At 49.7% G+C, this 17,048-nt stretch overlaps 1 protein-coding gene across 1 annotated transcript in view; it reads left to right on the forward strand.

Moving 5' to 3' along the window:
* The first annotated feature begins 8,807 nt into the window (after positions 1–8,807).
* RXRG (retinoid X receptor gamma) overlaps positions 8,808–17,048 on the forward strand; it is a 40,807-nt gene continuing 32,566 nt past the window's right edge. Inside the window, exon 1 of the mRNA XM_052801766.1 lies at positions 8,808–8,935. Coding sequence (XP_052657726.1) covers positions 8,839–8,935 — 97 coding nt within the window. The 5' untranslated portion in view covers positions 8,808–8,838. The remainder of the gene's footprint in view (positions 8,936–17,048) is intronic.

Genomic DNA, 17,048 nt, shown 5'->3' on the forward strand with positions numbered 1-17,048 from the left:
CTTGGTGGAGGGCAGAAAAGCAGGCATCAGAGCCCAGCCTGTCATAGCATTTGCACAGTTGTACTATGGAGCTCCCTAGCCTGGTTTACAGCCTCTCTCATGCACACGTTTAGGGAGAAACAAGCAAAATTGCAGGTTAGATTTGACCAGCGGAGTCAAAACCTGCTGGATGGTTATTGCTACTCACCTGGCACTATTAAATCTCACCTAGAAGGGAGGCTGACTTGGCCAACATAGTTCAGCTGTGGCTCCAGTGGTGAGAAAGAAATCCACAGCCCAGAAAGTGTTTCCACAGCTGGTGATGGCCAATGCTTTTTCCAGCTCAGGAAAGCTGCTGCGAAGAACAGGACAGTGTGCAAAAAGCACAAATGCCTCCTCAGCAAGGCAGCAGATGCCCCCGGGCAGCTGCCAGCAGGTTTCCTACCTGCATTCCTACTTCAGGGAAGGACATTCCCTGAAAAGCCCAACAGTTGCTTTGACTTTCAGCCTGGGCCAAGTGGGACCTTCATCAACTTCTCGCCTCGCCAGCTGCCATGAAAGCAGTGATGGCAGGTGTGAAATTGCAGGTGACTTGCTTGCTTCTGGCACTCCAGTGCTGTCATTTTGGGCTTTTGACAGCCTCTGAGTGGGCAGGAAGAGTGAATCACATTGAATCCATGCCTTCTGGAGCAAGCCTTGGGTCATAGAGCGCTTGGGTGGAAGGAAAAGGGTTAAAGGGGAGACAGGAAACACTTTGTTCGGGGCTTATTCCACAGGCTGATTTCTGGGAAAGGAGGGGCTGCAATCAGACAGGATGTATTCACTTTGGGATCTTGGGAAATCAAGCCTAGCCTGGCCTAAACCAAGAGGAAAATATAGTGCAGCCCACACTGCAAGAAACAGCGACGTTCCTGCTTCACTTTGTCTTGTGTCAGCGCAAACAATCCAGATAACATAAAAATCAGACATGGTGAAATGCTGGCTTCACATGAACAACCAAGATATCCTGTGGGGAAATGATACAGTTTGAGCAGAAAGACAGTGGGAGTTGTCCTAGAAAGCCCTATCCTAAGATAGAAAGGGCCTTCTCCAGTCCTCACTATTTCCTCCTCCTCCCTTGCCTCGGTACCAGGAACCCCAGGTTGGTCCCTGGGTGGAGAGCAGGATATGCTGTCTGTGTCATGGGGCTGTTCCCAGACTGGAGTCTGATCTGCATGGCCTTCAAAGGCAGCAGAGGAAAGTTCTGCAGATGAGTTAGGAACTGGTGGGTCATTGTCAGAGAACAGAGATCTTTGTTGCTTCACAGCAAATCACTTTTGACCAACACAACCCCTGCAAACAACCAGATGTATCGGAGGTTCTTCTACTGTCAAAGGCACTTGTGGAGAAAAACTCACCAGTGTCACTAACCTCTTGCAACTAAAGGCAGAGGATTTGGCTGAAGCACTTGACAGTGATGAAGTAGTCATCATGGAGTCATGCAGGCAGGAGCAGGGAGACAGCCCACGTTCTCCACTGCTCTTCCTCCTTTCCTGGAGGGAAGAACAGCTCCATCTCTGTTTTGCATGGCCCTTCTCGCCTGCCACTTGCGCTCTTCTTCCTGTTTTTTTTGGTGGGTACAGGGCTTGGGGTAGAGGTGAGAGACCCTCGCCATATGCCCTTGGAGGGAAGAGTGGCAGTTTGCATTGTGTGGGCAATTGGTAAAGCCACAGTGAATTTTGCATGCACTACTCAGACATGCAGCGTTTGCTCAGGCTGGTGGTTTATCTGCACTAAAGAAAGGCCAGCTATTCACCTGAATGCATTTGTCACTCTGCTCTTTTGAAATGGGGCAGCTGGATATTACTGCTGAGGTCAGTACAGATCAATCTGGTTCATTTTCTTTTCCCTCTATTAGCTCTTTCTTTAGGAATATTCAGTGCCCTGTTTAATTTGCCCTGCCTGAGTAGAGGGTTTCACTTCTGGTATAAAATCCTAGCTGACGTGCTGGGAGGAAAGCACTCAGGACATTAAAAAATCCATGCCTTTCCTAAGATTGAGGTTAAAATCTGGATTTTGAAAACATACTGGACAGGAAAAGCTTCTTGTAAAGTAACTGTAATTACTTACAATCAAGTCTTACTGAAGTCATGTAAGAACTGAAAAGAAGTCAGATACAGATCACCCTTGTCTCCAGACTGCAATTCATTCGGTTTGGCTGCATTAAATTCAGAAGTGGTTCCTTTAGGTGCTGGCAAAAGTGTTTCAAATGCTGCCAGACGAAGCTAATAACACGCGCACACACACGCGCGCCCACGTGCACACACACAATGGGTCGGTCAATGCTTTTGTCACTTTTGCTTCCTGTTTCCTTGCACACACACACGGCAGATTTTGGTTCTCGGCCCATTAAATGGTGAATGACCCTTTGCAACATCCTTCCCTGTCTACTAAGCAGGAACAAGTCTTGCAGGTCGGCCTTTTGGTGACAGAAATTGGTGATGGAGACTCTGTGGACTTTAAAAGCACTTTATTCATGTTCCTGCATGAGCGGTGGAAATGGCAGTGGTTGCAAACAGCAGACAGATACTCTCTGCTTTCATGTCAGCACTGAAGTGTAGCTCCAGAAAGTGATTCTGCCTCAGAGAAATGCCCTGTGCAAGGATGAACCATCTGTCTTGGAGGAGTTTGGGGAACATAGGCTCCCCTGGCCTTTGCAATGAGCAAAGCTAACTCTGAAGAGCAGGTTTCTCCTTGAGCTTTCACCCGAGGAAAGAATTTGTCAGAGGATCTTAAGAAATGGCATTTGAGGAGCCCTGAGAAGTTGCCTACTCCAAACCCCTGTCCCAGGCTGTGAGTGATACTGCAGGTGGAAGTTGGTGCTGTGCATCCCGTGCAAAAAGCAGAGGCTCTCTGAGAGGAGCCTGCGTGGCTCCCAGTGCAGTGGCACTCCATGTCTCCAGGGATGCTCCAAGCAACCCCAGGGATTTGGGTGCACAAGTCCCGGACAGTGGGGTTGATTTGGTGTCTGAATCTCTTTGGCTATTTCGGAAATCCCAGGCTGGGGCTATTTGCTCTTCTAGCACTGAGCTTGTGGCCTGGAAAAATGAGCACCTGGTTTAATTCCCCAGCACTGCTGACAGCTACGTCTGGGAAATTCATGCCTCTACCTTCTGTCTAAAACAGAATCATAGAATCATTTACGTTGGAAAAGACCTTTAAGATCATTGAGTCCAACCGTAAACTTAACATTGCCAAGTCCTACCAAACCATGTCCCTAAGCGCCACATCTACACATCTTTTAATACCTCCAGGGATGGTGTCACAACGATACTGAACTCCTTAGAGAAGAGTTTTGGGACCTCCCCAGGGAGAGCAGAGGACCTGTACCAGGGGAATGACAACATTCTTATCGTCCTGCCCTCTCTATCTGCTGCTGGATATGAGGCCAAACAGGCCTTCGCTCTGATCCGGGACAGCCGTCCCTCTGTCCCCATGTCGGGACTGGGAAAATCTAAGCCTTCAGGGTGTTTGGATGCTGTGGGAACAGGTGCAATAGGAGACCTAAAAAACAACAGATCAGAAAACATATGGGACCACCCCAGCTCTTAATTAACCTAATTGCTGTAGCTTCCACAAAGGTCTGTATGTTTGCCTAGCGTGTTGTTTCCAGTGCAGGCAAGCGCCAGTCCCTGCGATAGAGTGCAGCCATGGTAATGCTATCAGCAGCGCCTTCCTTCCCAGAAGGGGCCCAGCAGGCCAGACCACCTCCATAAAATCCAGCTGGTGGGCCCAGGGTGCAGGTCCTCATACCTAGATGTACAGCCCACCCCTCTGAAGAGGTGCTGTAGGCTTCTCTGGAGAGAGAGTGGGGGTGAGGAATGGGTTTTGAAAGCTAGCGAGGGTTGTTACAGCCCAGCGGTTTGACTTGTCTGCCTGTCCTCCATCAGAGGATGTTACTTGCTGCAGGAGCAGTAAGTCATACAGGCTGCAAGTGGTCGGCTAATAAATGTATTGAGCCAGCTCACCTGCATGTTCAATGGCACAGTAAAACCACTAGATATTTATAGAAAGAAATTGCATCCTGACTGGTGAAAAGAGAAAACGCTAAATGCTCTTTGGTTCCAGAGCACAGCTGGGCTGCAGTCCTTTATTCAGGACTTCAAACCAAGAGAAAGGGTAGTCGAGAATCTTTACTAACCTCTTGATGCTCAAGACAACAGCAAGTTTTTTTCACTGCAGAGTCACTCTTCCACACTGAAAGTATTTGGAGAACAAAGTCACTCCCAGTTTAGTTAAATATTTGTCTTTTCACGGCACTGAATTGTAAATAAAACTTGTCCTAAAAATACTACAGATACCTCAAAGTTTCCTGAGGTTCAAAGATGTCCTCTAACAACAATCCTTGTGTTGTGCTGCAAACTGAAATTTGAAATCAGTTGTCCAGATGTCTGGTATAGAGCAGCCCAGCCAGCCAGCCTGCTCTTTGTAAGGGAGCAGCTATTCCCACATATGTGTTTCACTCCAGCAGAGCCTGGATCCTCTCTGAAGATCAGCGGATGGAGACTTGAAGCACAGCAGAAGGAGCTGCCTTGAGAGGTGCAGAGATGCTAGCGAGTGAGGAGGGAGAGTGCAGTATCTGATGTGGGCACATCTTGTCTGGCCAGCCAAGCCAAATGTTTATTACCTTTGGATTCACCATGCTGCCCAAAAAGCAAAACAGACATGTAGTAGTGTTGGCAATCTCTGTAGGAACCTCCTGTCTGCCAGATTCTCTCTCCCTGCCCTCCCAGCAGGTGCCAGCTGGGTTTTTGCTTTCTTTCATCCTATGATCATGTTTCATCAAAGCAAGCACAGTCAGGGGATGCAAAGCCCAAAGGCTTACTAAAATTAGGCCTGATCTTTGGTCCTGTTTGTAAGTTGTTTCTAGGCATGGTGACATCTGACATACAAACTGACTAAAATCAGGGTTTGCAAGTCCTAAGTGCAGCTATGTTTGTATTATTGTTTGCAAAGTCCTTTGCAGCAGCTGTGTGCCTGTTAGAACAACACAGCAGCACACAGGCACAGATCAAAGAGCCCCCGTGAAACAGATTTCAACATAGACAAGCAGCCTACGCTATCAAACTAGCTGACAAAGGAGGATCATGGGAGAAGCACCGCGGCTGTGATTTTGACACAATCAAACCATGTTCCATGCCCATGACTCAGTACTGGAGTCACACAGGTTCACTGTGGAGATCTCTGGGTCTTCTGCAAAAACAACGAATGAACAAGATGTTAAGTCCCAATTAAGTTAATGGGGCTTAAACAAATCTTTCCAGTTGAATGTAGTGGTTTGTGTTTTAGTGGATCTGGGTCTTGCTAAAGCTTCCCTTCCCCCTTCGTACCATCAGAGCTACTTAAATAACAGTGGTTAGTAAGGAGGAATTATGAACAGCAGTTCAAACCCCAAAGCATGACCAGAATAGGTGTTTGGAGTGCCTGTATGAAATATCTTCAAAGAGGTGATGAATTAGCAGGAGAGGAAAGGAGGGAGGGCAAAAGTGTGGTTTGTGCCTGTTTTGCAAACTTAGCTTGTGGGTTTTTGAATGAAGAGGAAGTGTTGGATGTCAGGTCTCTGGTTTGGCTGATTGCCTAACATGCCACGGAAATCAGTGCCCATAGGTAGTGCTGTCCTCATACCTGGGCTAGAAGAGCATTCGTTCAGTGCTGGATCTGAAATAAGAAATCATCCCAACTCTGGTCTGCTCTTTGGGCAACAAATTTGGTCTAGTTCAGGTCTTCATGAAGACCTGGATGGCCAGCAGCGCTCCACCAGGCCTGTGCTCAACCTGCCTGCTGCAGAATGGGCTTCTAAAGGGCATGAACCAAGGTGAAGATGATTTCATCTTACAGCAGCCTGGGTGTGCCATGATACACCTCTGGTGCAGAGCGCTCTGTTTTCCTTTTCCTTGCTACATGGTGTCCCCATATGCTGCAGCTTGTGAGAAGGAAGGGGGTATATGGGGTACATCATGCCCCAGGATGGGATGGAGCTCTGGTCTAGGATATCCTTGTGGGAGCTGAAGGGATGCAAGTTGAAAATAAAAAAAAGAGGTGTTCTCCACTCTTCATTCACCTGTCCTGGAGATTGCCCTCCTCACAGCTCGCTCTCTGCCCTAGGGAGACACAGGAAATCCTGGTGGTAGCTCTGGCTTGGGGTAGGGGGCAGCTTCTGAAATAGGCTGCTCCTAGACTGTTAGGAGCTTTATAGGCCAAACCCAACATCTTAAACTGCACCTGAAAACAAATTGGCAATCAGGCCTAATGAACACACTCCCAGGAAGCTTTGCAAGCCATGCTTTTGTTGCGACTCCGAGTATAAAGGTCTACAGCCTCTCATTTGATGAACAGACAACAGCATTTTTTTTCCTCCTAACAAGGTTTCCTTAGAAATGGATCCACTGCTGAATCCCGAGTCTGCCTGGCATATTCCGGGGGACATCTGGTGTAAATTCTTCATTATTAGATTACATTAGTTGCAGCAATAATCATTCACATGGGATTATTACATCCAAGCTTGTCTCATTGCCTTTATCCTTTCACACATTGTCTTTCCTGGTTCCCCTTCAAAGGGCTGTTGTGAGTCTGTGTTGGAGCAAGAAATTAACTTGTTAGTAATTTATGCATCATTTCCTCCAGCCACATGTATTTAGGGCAAGATCAATAAAATATAATAAGGAAGTGGGTGGGTATTGTCACTGTGGGGCTGAAATAATTCCTTTGGTATCACTGTAAATCCTTCCCTCGCATATGAAAACCTGCAATCCTGTCCATCGTTAGCTTATTTTGCTAGGCTGTATCAACAGGACATTGAATCAGCTCCTTTGTGTGCTTGCAGAGTTCACGTCCTGCTACTTGTGCTCGTAGGCACACAAAGTGCTCCAAGTGGAGGTTTAAGATTTTGAAAGAGCAGTGTTTCATAGCCTTTCTTCTGGCTCCTGTCATGTAATTAAAGCTGTGCCACCTAACACTGGAGATTCATTTCTGGAGTGGCTCCATGCTCTGGCAGCTGCTGTAGTATCTTAGGTCTGAGAAAGGGAAAGGGATAGCAAGAGGGATCCAAGCACCACAGCTCAGGGCACCAAAATCTCACTGCTGTGCGAACTGGGGAGGCAAACCTGAGTGGATCTGAAAGGTCAGTGGCAGGTTCGAGAGGATCTGGAGTCCCTGACTAGTGACCTGACTGCTGGGCAGCCCTTCCTGGGTAAAAACAAAAAAAAAAAGGAGGAGTTTAGATCCATCTTACCCACAGCAGTGTAAGGATGTAAGAGGAGCAATGCTTGTGGGGAGAAGAGACAGCAGACAGAGCACACTGGATTTCTGTGGCTCCTAAAGAGGCCCAGAGCTGATACCACAGGGTATCTTATCTTTCCATGCCTCTCTTCTCACCTCCTGGCTCCAATCCAGACTACCCTGCAGGGGAGGTTCAGCTCCATGAGAACTTGAATCTGAGGAATTTGTTGCAATTTCAGATTAAGAATTTCCTGAAAGTGCAAGAAAAATCAAACCAGCAATTCAGCACCCTTGCCAGCTCTGCCTGTCTGGACTCCCTGCGGCTGTTTCTCCTGCGGGAGATGTCTCGGTGGTTGGCACTTAGGAGGAAGGGGCTGTGTGGCCCACCTTGGCTTTAGCAATGCTCTGTCTGCTGATCTGAAGGGGTTACAGCAATGCAGAGGCTGCAATTTCTGAAAGTCTCTGGAAGGAGAAGTCTTGAGATCACTCTTCACTCTGGCACCTGCATTTTTGTTGCTGTAAATGTGAAGAAGTCTAGGAGAGGGAGGTGGTTAAAACCCCCTAGCAGGTCTGACTCACATCCCAGAGGAATATTCTTTGTGCGGTTGTGCTGGGCTGGGCAGCACACAGTGTACGGGATGGGGCAGTGAAGTCAGAGCAATCCTGCCCTCCACAACCGCGACGATGTTGACACAGCCTGAAGGGGTGCACAGAGGAGAGGAGATCCCAAGATTATCAGTGCAGACAGGGGAGAGGAATGTTGTTTGCTTGCAGCTCTTCTCCATCAGGACTGGCAAAATCCAAACACAGAGGGAAGATGCAGGCAGACGCCCATGTACAATTCGAGAGTTTAACAGAGATAAGCAAGCTCAGGGACAAAGCCAGGGGCTCTAACTTCAGCACAAGAAAAACTGGTCACAGTGCAGGCCGGTTGTCTTCTGAAAGCCTTCTGGAGACAAGGGTCTGTCCAGGTCACCTGCAAGCAGCTAGTGATGCTGCCCAGGAATGCGTACAGGACGTTGCTCCCTTGTCACCTGCCCCCACAGTCCTCCGACAGCTTTGGTGAGGGAAAAGCCAGCTATGCCTGGTCTCTACTGGAGTCCAGTGGTGATGTGGCTAACACTACCACCTTCTCGATGGCAAAGTTTGTTATCAGACAGACAGAGTGGGTAGGCTTGCAGATGAGAGAAAAAAGACCAACTGGCAGAGCGAAGGAGGAAAGCAGAACTGAGACAGATGCTCAGACACGATGGCAGTTGTTTGCTTGGTTTCGTTCCTTTAGGAGCTGGGGTTAGAAAAGAAATCTCCTCCAGGAGACACTTTCTCGGCTGAGCCACTTCAGACCAACTCCTTTGTGTTGCAGGGCCTTTCCTAGGCAGCCTGTGCAGCCAGCCCTCCCCCCGGCATTGCAACATCTCCCGCTTTCCAAAGAGACAGGAGCCCAAAGAGCAAACACAGGAAACCCCAGCCCCGGTCAAGGTCTGGGAGGTAAATTTGTAACTTAGGACAGATCGTGAGGATGCTGCTCTGTAATGTGTAAACACTCCTTTCTTTCTCTAGCAGCCCAGCACAGCGGAGAGAGCTGGTCGCAAACCTCCCTTCATGGTTGAGGCCGCTGAGGAGACAGGACGCAGGTTGGAAATGCAGCCGAGCACACAGGCTCCTTACCCCCTGGAGACGGGCTCCTTCCCTCACTTCTGTAAGTCCTTGCCCTGACCCCACACGAATTGGCAGTGCTGAGCAGCAGCGCAGGCTCAGCTGTGGGTTGGGCCGCAGCGCGGAGGGGTGGCGGGACACCACTGTGGCCATTGCCAAGAGCCGTGGGGTTTGCCCAGCCTCCTGGGCATGCTGCTCCTATAGCAATAGGTGCCAACTGAACGGAGCCTTTATGGGAGTTTAATTCAGGTGCAGGTTTTGGAAAGAAACCCTCGTAGTGCTGTGCTGCGCTCTCCGTTGCAGGAGGGGAGGCTCAGTTTAGATGCTGGGAAAAGCTATTTAACAGGAGTGGTGGCAATGTGATGGGACAGATGGGCTGGGGATAGAGGTGGCAGCTCTGTCCCCAGAGGTCTCTGGTCTGATTTGGGGCAGGAAGATGGGTGAGATGAGCTTGCCAGGTCTCTTCCAGACCTGTTTTCTGTGAGTCTGTGCTTTCCTCCTGCAACAGAGGGAAAGAAGAGTGTTTAGGGTGTGGAAGGCGATACTGTATTTATGGGTGAGGGCTGTGATGGCTTATACTAAAGGAGTTCTGGGGGTCAGCTCATAAAGGTCACTAAAGGACAGGTGGAAGTTACATGTAAAGCCAGTCAAGAATTTTCCATGAGAATAATACTTTTAACAAAGTGGTGTTTCTCCAAAAACTGAAGCTTTCCCTGGATAAATACTGATTTTGTCAAATATATTAAATATGTGCATGGGTATGTACAGAGAGAGGGAATTCCACGGGGAAAATGCCATAATGGTGTAATTAATTTCAGATCCCTTTGAACCTGGTTTGTGTTTTGACCTGACGCAATGTGTTTCACTACCTCTGCTGCATATGAGCCTCTTTGCAATATATGTATAACAATATTCTGACCAAAAGGAATATGTTTACTTGCCTTTATATATTTCCAAGTCACATAAAATTTAAACCAACAACTTCTCTTGCTGCTTTCTTAGTAAATACGTCACATATCCATATCAATATCAAGTTTAATTAGCATCAGCAGATACACTATTTGTCTGATTCCTGTATATCAGGTAAACCAGAGGCACAACGCTGGAATTGATCCAGTTGGATGCAAAGTAACCTTTACACTAGGGGCCAAACCCTGGGAATCGAAACCCACCTGTCTTAGGCAGATCGGGGGCTGGAGGGACTGCAGAGAGGGCAGGGACTGCGCCCAGAAGGGCAGGAGATGTTAACTGAGTCCAAACGGGCAGGCAGCATGCTGAGATGACAAGGTAGCAGGCAGTAGGTAGGCATTTGCTGGCTCTGGCTTGGGCTTGCAGTGAAGTTGCTTTCCCCTTCTCTCTGCCTCGCTTCCCTCGGCTACACAGACCATGACTGTCCTTGGTGTGTGGTGGCAGCCTGTGGGGCACAGCAGGGCCCGTTATCACCTCCTATTGCTAATGTCTGCCCCAAAGGCACACTTGCTGGCGTCCAGGACTCACTGAGCTGGTACCAGCTCTGAGCATAGCAAGGGGCTGGTAAATCTGTCCTGCCATCTGGGCTCAGACTACCTGTGAGGCACACAAAGAGCCTGTGGGTTTAAATCCTTCCCTTGAGCAGGCTAAGGGGAAAGGGACTTCTGCAAAAGGCAGGACTGAGAGCTAGGCAGGAACTCGAAAGCATTTTGGAAAAGCCACCTAGGCTTGTGCCTGGTGATAGCGCTGGTGTACAGCTCCTTGCATGAACCCTGTGCAATTCTAGCAGGGTTTCTGTAGTGCCACACAAATGGGGAGGTGATGCATGGCTGTAAGACATCCTTGGTATATTTCCACGCTGGCAGAACTCATGTTATAACGAGGGCATTGAGGAATTGTTGTAATTTTTTTAAAATTCTATTTATTTATTTTTACAAGTACTCCAAACACTCAACATACCTGGATTCTAAAGTGCTCCCAGGGTGAGGGGAGTTTGGGTCAAATTCCATCAGTTTTGGAAGATTCCCTGGCTTTTTACTCCGTTGATTCACCTTACACATGAGAAACTGCCAGCAAATGCCTGGATGCTCACAGCTCTGTTTCCTACAGAAACCTGGACAAATAGGTGTGCATGCAAGTAAAGGACAGAGAGAAAATTATGCTCTAGTCTCAGAGATCTAAAAAGCTGATCTGGGTCATGAGAGCCAGAAGGGCACCCATCCCACCAGCTTACTCTCCTCCTTCAGGATGAAGGAAGGGCACACAAGAGCTCTGCCTGGTGCTCAGCCCCAGTCTCAGTTTCAGGCTTAGTCCACAGACTCTGCTGTCTGGAAGTGATCTGCACAGGATTTGTCACCAGCTGCAGCCAACAGAGCCCAGAGTTGAAGTGTAGCGTGTGCTGCCAAAACCAGCTTGCAGGTACTCACAGGTTAGCCCCTTCCACTCTGCATCTGTCAATAAAGCAAGCATCCTTCCCATGCTGACTTTTCCCAGCTGACCTTTTTAAGCACGGTTGCAGGTTCTGCCCAGTCTTCCCTTTGACAGCTCTGAAGATTCATTCCGAACTTTGCGGAGGCAATTGGTTTACAGGAGGGATCAGTAACCCTTCATGGGTGCAGGGCCAGCTTGCCTTTGTCTTCTTCAAAGACAAGTTCACGCATGCTTGAAAACACTTGCAGGGAGCTGGGAGATGCTGCCTTTACAATGGATGAGATGGTCCCCTTCAGACAGTGAGCTTGGAGCTGGCTTTTGCATGAGAAAAAAATTTCTGTATTGAATTCAGGGAGCTGGAAAATCACAAGTGACTGAAACAATAGGAACAAATCCTACTGCAACTTTCATGTAACTCCAGTGATCTTCTAGGGAGAAGACTTTTATTGCTGGGCCTACTCCTTGCAGCAGAGAGGGGAAAAAGCCCTTTAATTAGCTGATGAGAAGCGGGTTTCTCCTAGGCTAGACTGAGTGTTGTAGTGGGCATTACTGCAGTGATAGCAGTAGGGGAAAGGGTGGGTAGGTGTTTCTTGCAGGTGTTTTGAGTGTCCTCTTGACCTACTTCAGCTGAAAACTGAAGGCAGGCTGCCCAAGGGCTTTTTTACCCGGAGTATGAGGTTAGAGGGTGGTTTGGAGTTTTTTTTCTTTTCTTGCTGTGATCCTGCTTGGTTTCTCTCCTTGGTCCTATTGCAGTAGCTTGCTGAGGTGATTCAGAAGTGGAGTTGAAAGTCCTCACAGTGTGCCTTGTGCGATGCCTGGCTTTGCTCCGCTCTTCCTGTAAGTCTCTTGCTTGTGCTGAGCCATATCCTATCGCCAAGTGGGTGCTGCCTCGCTGGGGAGGGGTGCTGGGCTGCCCTTGGGAAAGGGAGAGGATGGGGCAGCAGGGTTCTCTCAAGGCTCATCCACATGTGTCACAATAAGGGCAGAGAGGAAGTCTCTGGGAAACTGCAAAAATGCAGTAAATGAGAGCAAAACTGAATGTGCCAGGATGGGGAGGCACAGTGTGGTGTAGCGGTGCATTGCTGTGCCCTGAAAGCAACAACGTGTAAGGTCTTCTCTATCTGGGTGACATGAGCTGTCTGGCGTAGGTTTCTCTGTGCACTCTCCTGTGGAGGAGCATCACATAGGCATGAGCCTGAAAAAGCCAAGCAGCAGTGCGGTGGCTCTGATGTGCCAGGATGCTAACGCCTGCTCCGTCCTTGATGTCGGTGGCTGCTGAGCACAGCTCTCTCCTCAGATGGGCCCTGCTGCCCTGTGGGTTTTCTGCAATGCTCTCGTTTGCTTTCTTGTTATGGCTTTTTAATAGGAAGCTTTTGACGTGATTCTGGCAGAAATTGCTCTTGCCTTGGCCTGCCTCTTCTGAGCTTTCTCCAGAAACATTGTTGGATCCTGAATGAGACATTTTGGGGTCGGGTCTTGGACGGCCCGTTACCTGTGAGGGGTGTCGGAGGTGGTGGCTGTGGTGTGGGGACGCCAGGCTGCATCCACACCCAACTGGCAGAAGTGCTCTGCTGTCTGGAGTTTTGCAAGGGCTTTATCTGTACTTTTTGACGTAGCCTATATTACTGTGGTTCTATATATATATTTATTAGTAGAGTAAAGCCTCTGTTTTCAGTGCTTTGAGGAAGAGAAGCATTACACTGCAAATCTAGTCAGAGAAGCTGTGCTCAGAGACTGAGAGAGACTTGGGGGTGGATTCTCCTCTTGTTGGCACCAACCCTGCTGGGCTTGAGGGCACAAAGTCGAAGTGCACAAGGAATCTGGGTCTCCTTCTAAAAACAAACAAGATCTGAGTTTGCAGTCCCTCAGCACCCTGGGGAGTATGTGGTGCGTCTGCTGGAAACCCAGAGCAGATGAAATCGGCTGGGGAGTTTGGCCCTTTTGAGGTGCAGGCTCACTTCTTCCCCTTGGGTCCATCTCCTTGGGATCCCCAGCTGAAAGGAAGGCATCAGAACAAAGATACCTTGGGCTGGGTGCTGGGGGCCATGCTTGCTGGTCCCAGCAAGGTTACAGGAGGATACAGCAGTGTTTTGGGAGGAAGGTTGCCTTGGTGTCTGGCTGGCCCTGGGGACAGTGAAGGGGTTAAAGCCCAGCCGTTCTGCCCAATCAGTCTGGCTTGCCTGTAATAACCAATTAACGGAGTGTAATTGTGCAAATCCATATGTGGCAGTAATTACCAGGGAGATTAATGGATTCCTTCCTTTCTAAGTGAACCCACCGCAGCTTGCCAGCGTCCCCCCGCCACCTGAAAGGACTCGGTGAGGGGGGGAAGGCAGGAGCCGCTCTTCCCTGGACACTCTGTGATGAAGCCTAGTGGACAGGGAGGCCCCGTGGGGACTGCCCGGTGCTTGTTTAAATAACCCTTTTCATCTCCCTGCGTTTCCTTACATACAGCTCGCTGCTCCCTGGCTTGGACCCGGCCTCCCGAGGACAGTTTGTGCCCAGCCTGCCAGGGCCTGGGCTGCCGTGTCCCTGCCCTCCCCATTGTCCATTCATTCCCTGCTCCCCTTTCCCCTGTTTAGCCCTAATTGCTGCAGAATATCGCGTTTGTTTGCCCTCTTCTTTTGTAGCTTTGTTATTTTAGTTGCAATGGGTAATCCAGCAAACTGTTAAAGGCATACAGGAGACAAGGAGGGGACAGCAGGGTGCTTGGGGCAGGTTTTCAAGCCAGGCAATGGGGTTGCATTTGGGGGATGGCAGCTTGCAGGCAGGCTGGGTTTGCCACATACTCTAGGATGGGTTTTCTTAGGGATATATGGCCACAGAAGTGGGGAGCGACCCTGGAGCAGGTGAATACTTCCCCCTCCAAATGCTCTTGGTGGGGAAACAGGGCACTGAGTCCTGCTGAGGGAGAAGGGGATGCATTTGTGGACCTGTCCCCTGGCAGGTCACCACCTGGGCAGCACGGGCTCCGTCCGCAGTTGTAGCAGCATCTTGAGCACTTGAGATGAAAAACTGCCTGTCCCACCCAGCAGCCCTGGCCAGCCTTGCCTCCACATCACACGTGCGGGTCTAAGCCCTGCTGACCCATGGTGCAGGGGGAGCTGGGAATAGCTCAGCTCTGTTTCTGTGCTGGGCAATGATCCCTGCCCCTGACAGATAGCTCAGGCAAAGAGTCAGCCTGTGGGGAGGGCTGATGTGCTAGCCAGGGAGCCGTCCGTCTCTGGCTGCACGCACAGGGCTGCAGGTGCCCCAGGGGCAGCTGTGCTTGCTCAGCTGGGGATGGGGCAGGTGGCTGGGGAGCCAAGTGCCCTTTAGAGCCTGGGATGGCAGGGAGTGGTCACATCATATCTCACATCAAGCATCCTTGCTGCCTTCCTCATCAGGCCAAAACAGTGATGCTGGGGTTTGAACTTGGGTCTCTGATTTTTATTTTTTGTTTATTTGTTTGTTTGGGTTTTTTTTTTTATACCGTGTGTGTAGGCTGGGACTTGGACTTGGGGTAGGCTGGAGCTGTATGGGCTGGGTGAGAGCATCCAGTGGGTGTAAAAAGCAGCCAGAGCCAGGCCAAAGGTCCATCTTGCAAATGGTAGATGCTTTCGGGGGAGGTAGGAGCAGAGTGTGCTCGAGTGTCCTTCCTCCAGCAGGTGCCTCCCAGCAGCCTTTGCCCCGAACTGTTCTGCACCTTCCATCAGCGATAACTGTGTGGGTCCAGGACTGGCTGCCCCCAAAATCTGTAGTGATATCTGCACAGACGTCCCTGCAGAGCGCTGGCCCTTGTCTGGCTGTTCTCTGGCAGCCCTGGCCCCGTTCACTGCCACATACACAGTGATGAACGTAAATGACCTTTTTCTTATTGCTGACTTGTTACAAAGGCCAGGAACGTGGCTGCTCCAAGGGAACAGCTGTGCAAGGTGCTCAGCAGAGACATAAGCAAGGCTTTTCTCCAACGAGGGTTACAGATGATGAGGGAGATTCTTGCCTGGAGGTGATGGGAATGCACAGAAAGGTGCATCTTCCTAGAGGACCAGGAGAGGTGGAGAGCCCTGACAAATGCTGCTTTGGGGTCTGTTTGCTTGGGGTCTGGGGAGCCAGCCTGCACTGATAGCTTGGTTTCCAGCCAGAAAGAGGCACTGGAGCAGCTCTAGGGTATTGCAAATGGGATGGGTTGGTTTGTCAGAGCTGTGTCTGTTGGTGTCAGCTGAGGCCCTTGACTGTTTTAGCTCTTCCATTTCACCTGACCAAGGGTTCATCAATACTCATCTTCCCTTGCTGCTGTGTTATCCTAGGTTAGAGGTTATGTGTGCCAAAGCATGGCATGGAAATGTGTCTCCTGGGTCTGCTCTGCTTGCAGGAGCTTGAAGTAGCCAGGTCTTGGGGGAGCAGCCTTCCTGGAAAGCTTCCCACCTGGCACAGGTGCCCAGGGGGATTCAGAGAAGTACTTGGGGCACTGAGGGATGTGACTTGCCCAATTTCTGGGATGCTTGAAGCGTTGGGTCTTTGCTGCCCTGGATTTTAGGTTCCAGGGCTTCAGGATTTAGTGGATAGGTATGACTTAAAAGCCTCATTAATGAAGTGAGCCAGGGGGGACTGATATGTGTGGGTATGGCTTAGCTCTTAAATGTCCAAAGTTCCCTGTGGGAACAACTCTTGGCCTGTGCTGACTCCCATGCTGTGCTTGGGAATTATCTGATGGAAAGTGCCAGGGACTGTTTTTACAACCAGCAGGACAGTCCCTGGGACCATTCCCTGGAGCTGGTGAATTTACTGGAATAGATTAGCCTTTGGGACTGTGCTGCTGGTCTGGGAAGCTTATGACCAAAAAGGGACTGGGCTCTAGATTTTGCAACTAAGATACGTCCAGCTAGCAGAGGAGATAGCTCTGTGTTGGAGAAGCTGCTCTGGGATCTTCAGGGCTTGCTTTAATAAGCTGACTTAAGTCAGTATACGTCAGTGCAGTGCCAGTACTCAGGCATGCATTGCTGTGCCCGCATCATCCCAGGTCCTGTCTCTGCTTCTGCTGTGCAGAGGCTGCTCCTTCTGCTCAGAGGCTTGAAAGGACAGGGCCAAAACATGTGGCTGTGGGCAGGTGCTCACTTCTTTCTCTCTCTTTCCATTGGGAAGAGGTTGGGGGGCAGAGAGCAGATATTTGACAGTGCCAGCAAATGTCATTCCACATCCCTGAAAATTCTTCACATGCTTGCTCCTTGCTGCTGTGCTGTCTTGGCTCTGTGTGGTGTGGTCTGTGCTTGTCTTGATCCAGGGCTGCTCCTTTCTTTGGGGCACAGGGAATTTTGTCATGCTGCCATGGCTTTAAATACCAGTGGATTTTCCATTTGGTAGAGGGGAGCATGTGGCTTCTGAGAGGAGAATACGTTTGAAAGGCAATGGAGGGCATTGATGAGGAAAGGGATGCTCACTGTAGCTGGCTCCTTACCTGCCCCTCGGCTGCACAGGGAGGCGAAGGGTTTTAAACAGTTTCTGCAGGGAAGCATTAGGAGGAACCAATCTCGTGGGAGAACATTTTGGCTGAGTTTCATGTTGTGTTTGTCTCCCTTCAGCTGCCATTGGAAGGTGAGTCCCAGGGGAAGGACAGCCACTAGAAACAGATGAGAGGTGTGTGTATCTGCCTGGGCAAGGCAAAGAGGTGGCTTGGTCCCCTGAATGTCAAACAGACCAGGTGGCCGAGTCTTGAACTGATGTTGGTTGGATCTATAGAGAGATGACTGCAAAATGAACCTGTTGGTTTTCAGTGA

Source organism: Harpia harpyja, chromosome 11 (assembly GCF_026419915.1).
Source record: "Harpia harpyja isolate bHarHar1 chromosome 11, bHarHar1 primary haplotype, whole genome shotgun sequence".
In the NCBI taxonomy this organism is placed as follows: domain Eukaryota; kingdom Metazoa; phylum Chordata; class Aves; order Accipitriformes; family Accipitridae; genus Harpia; species Harpia harpyja.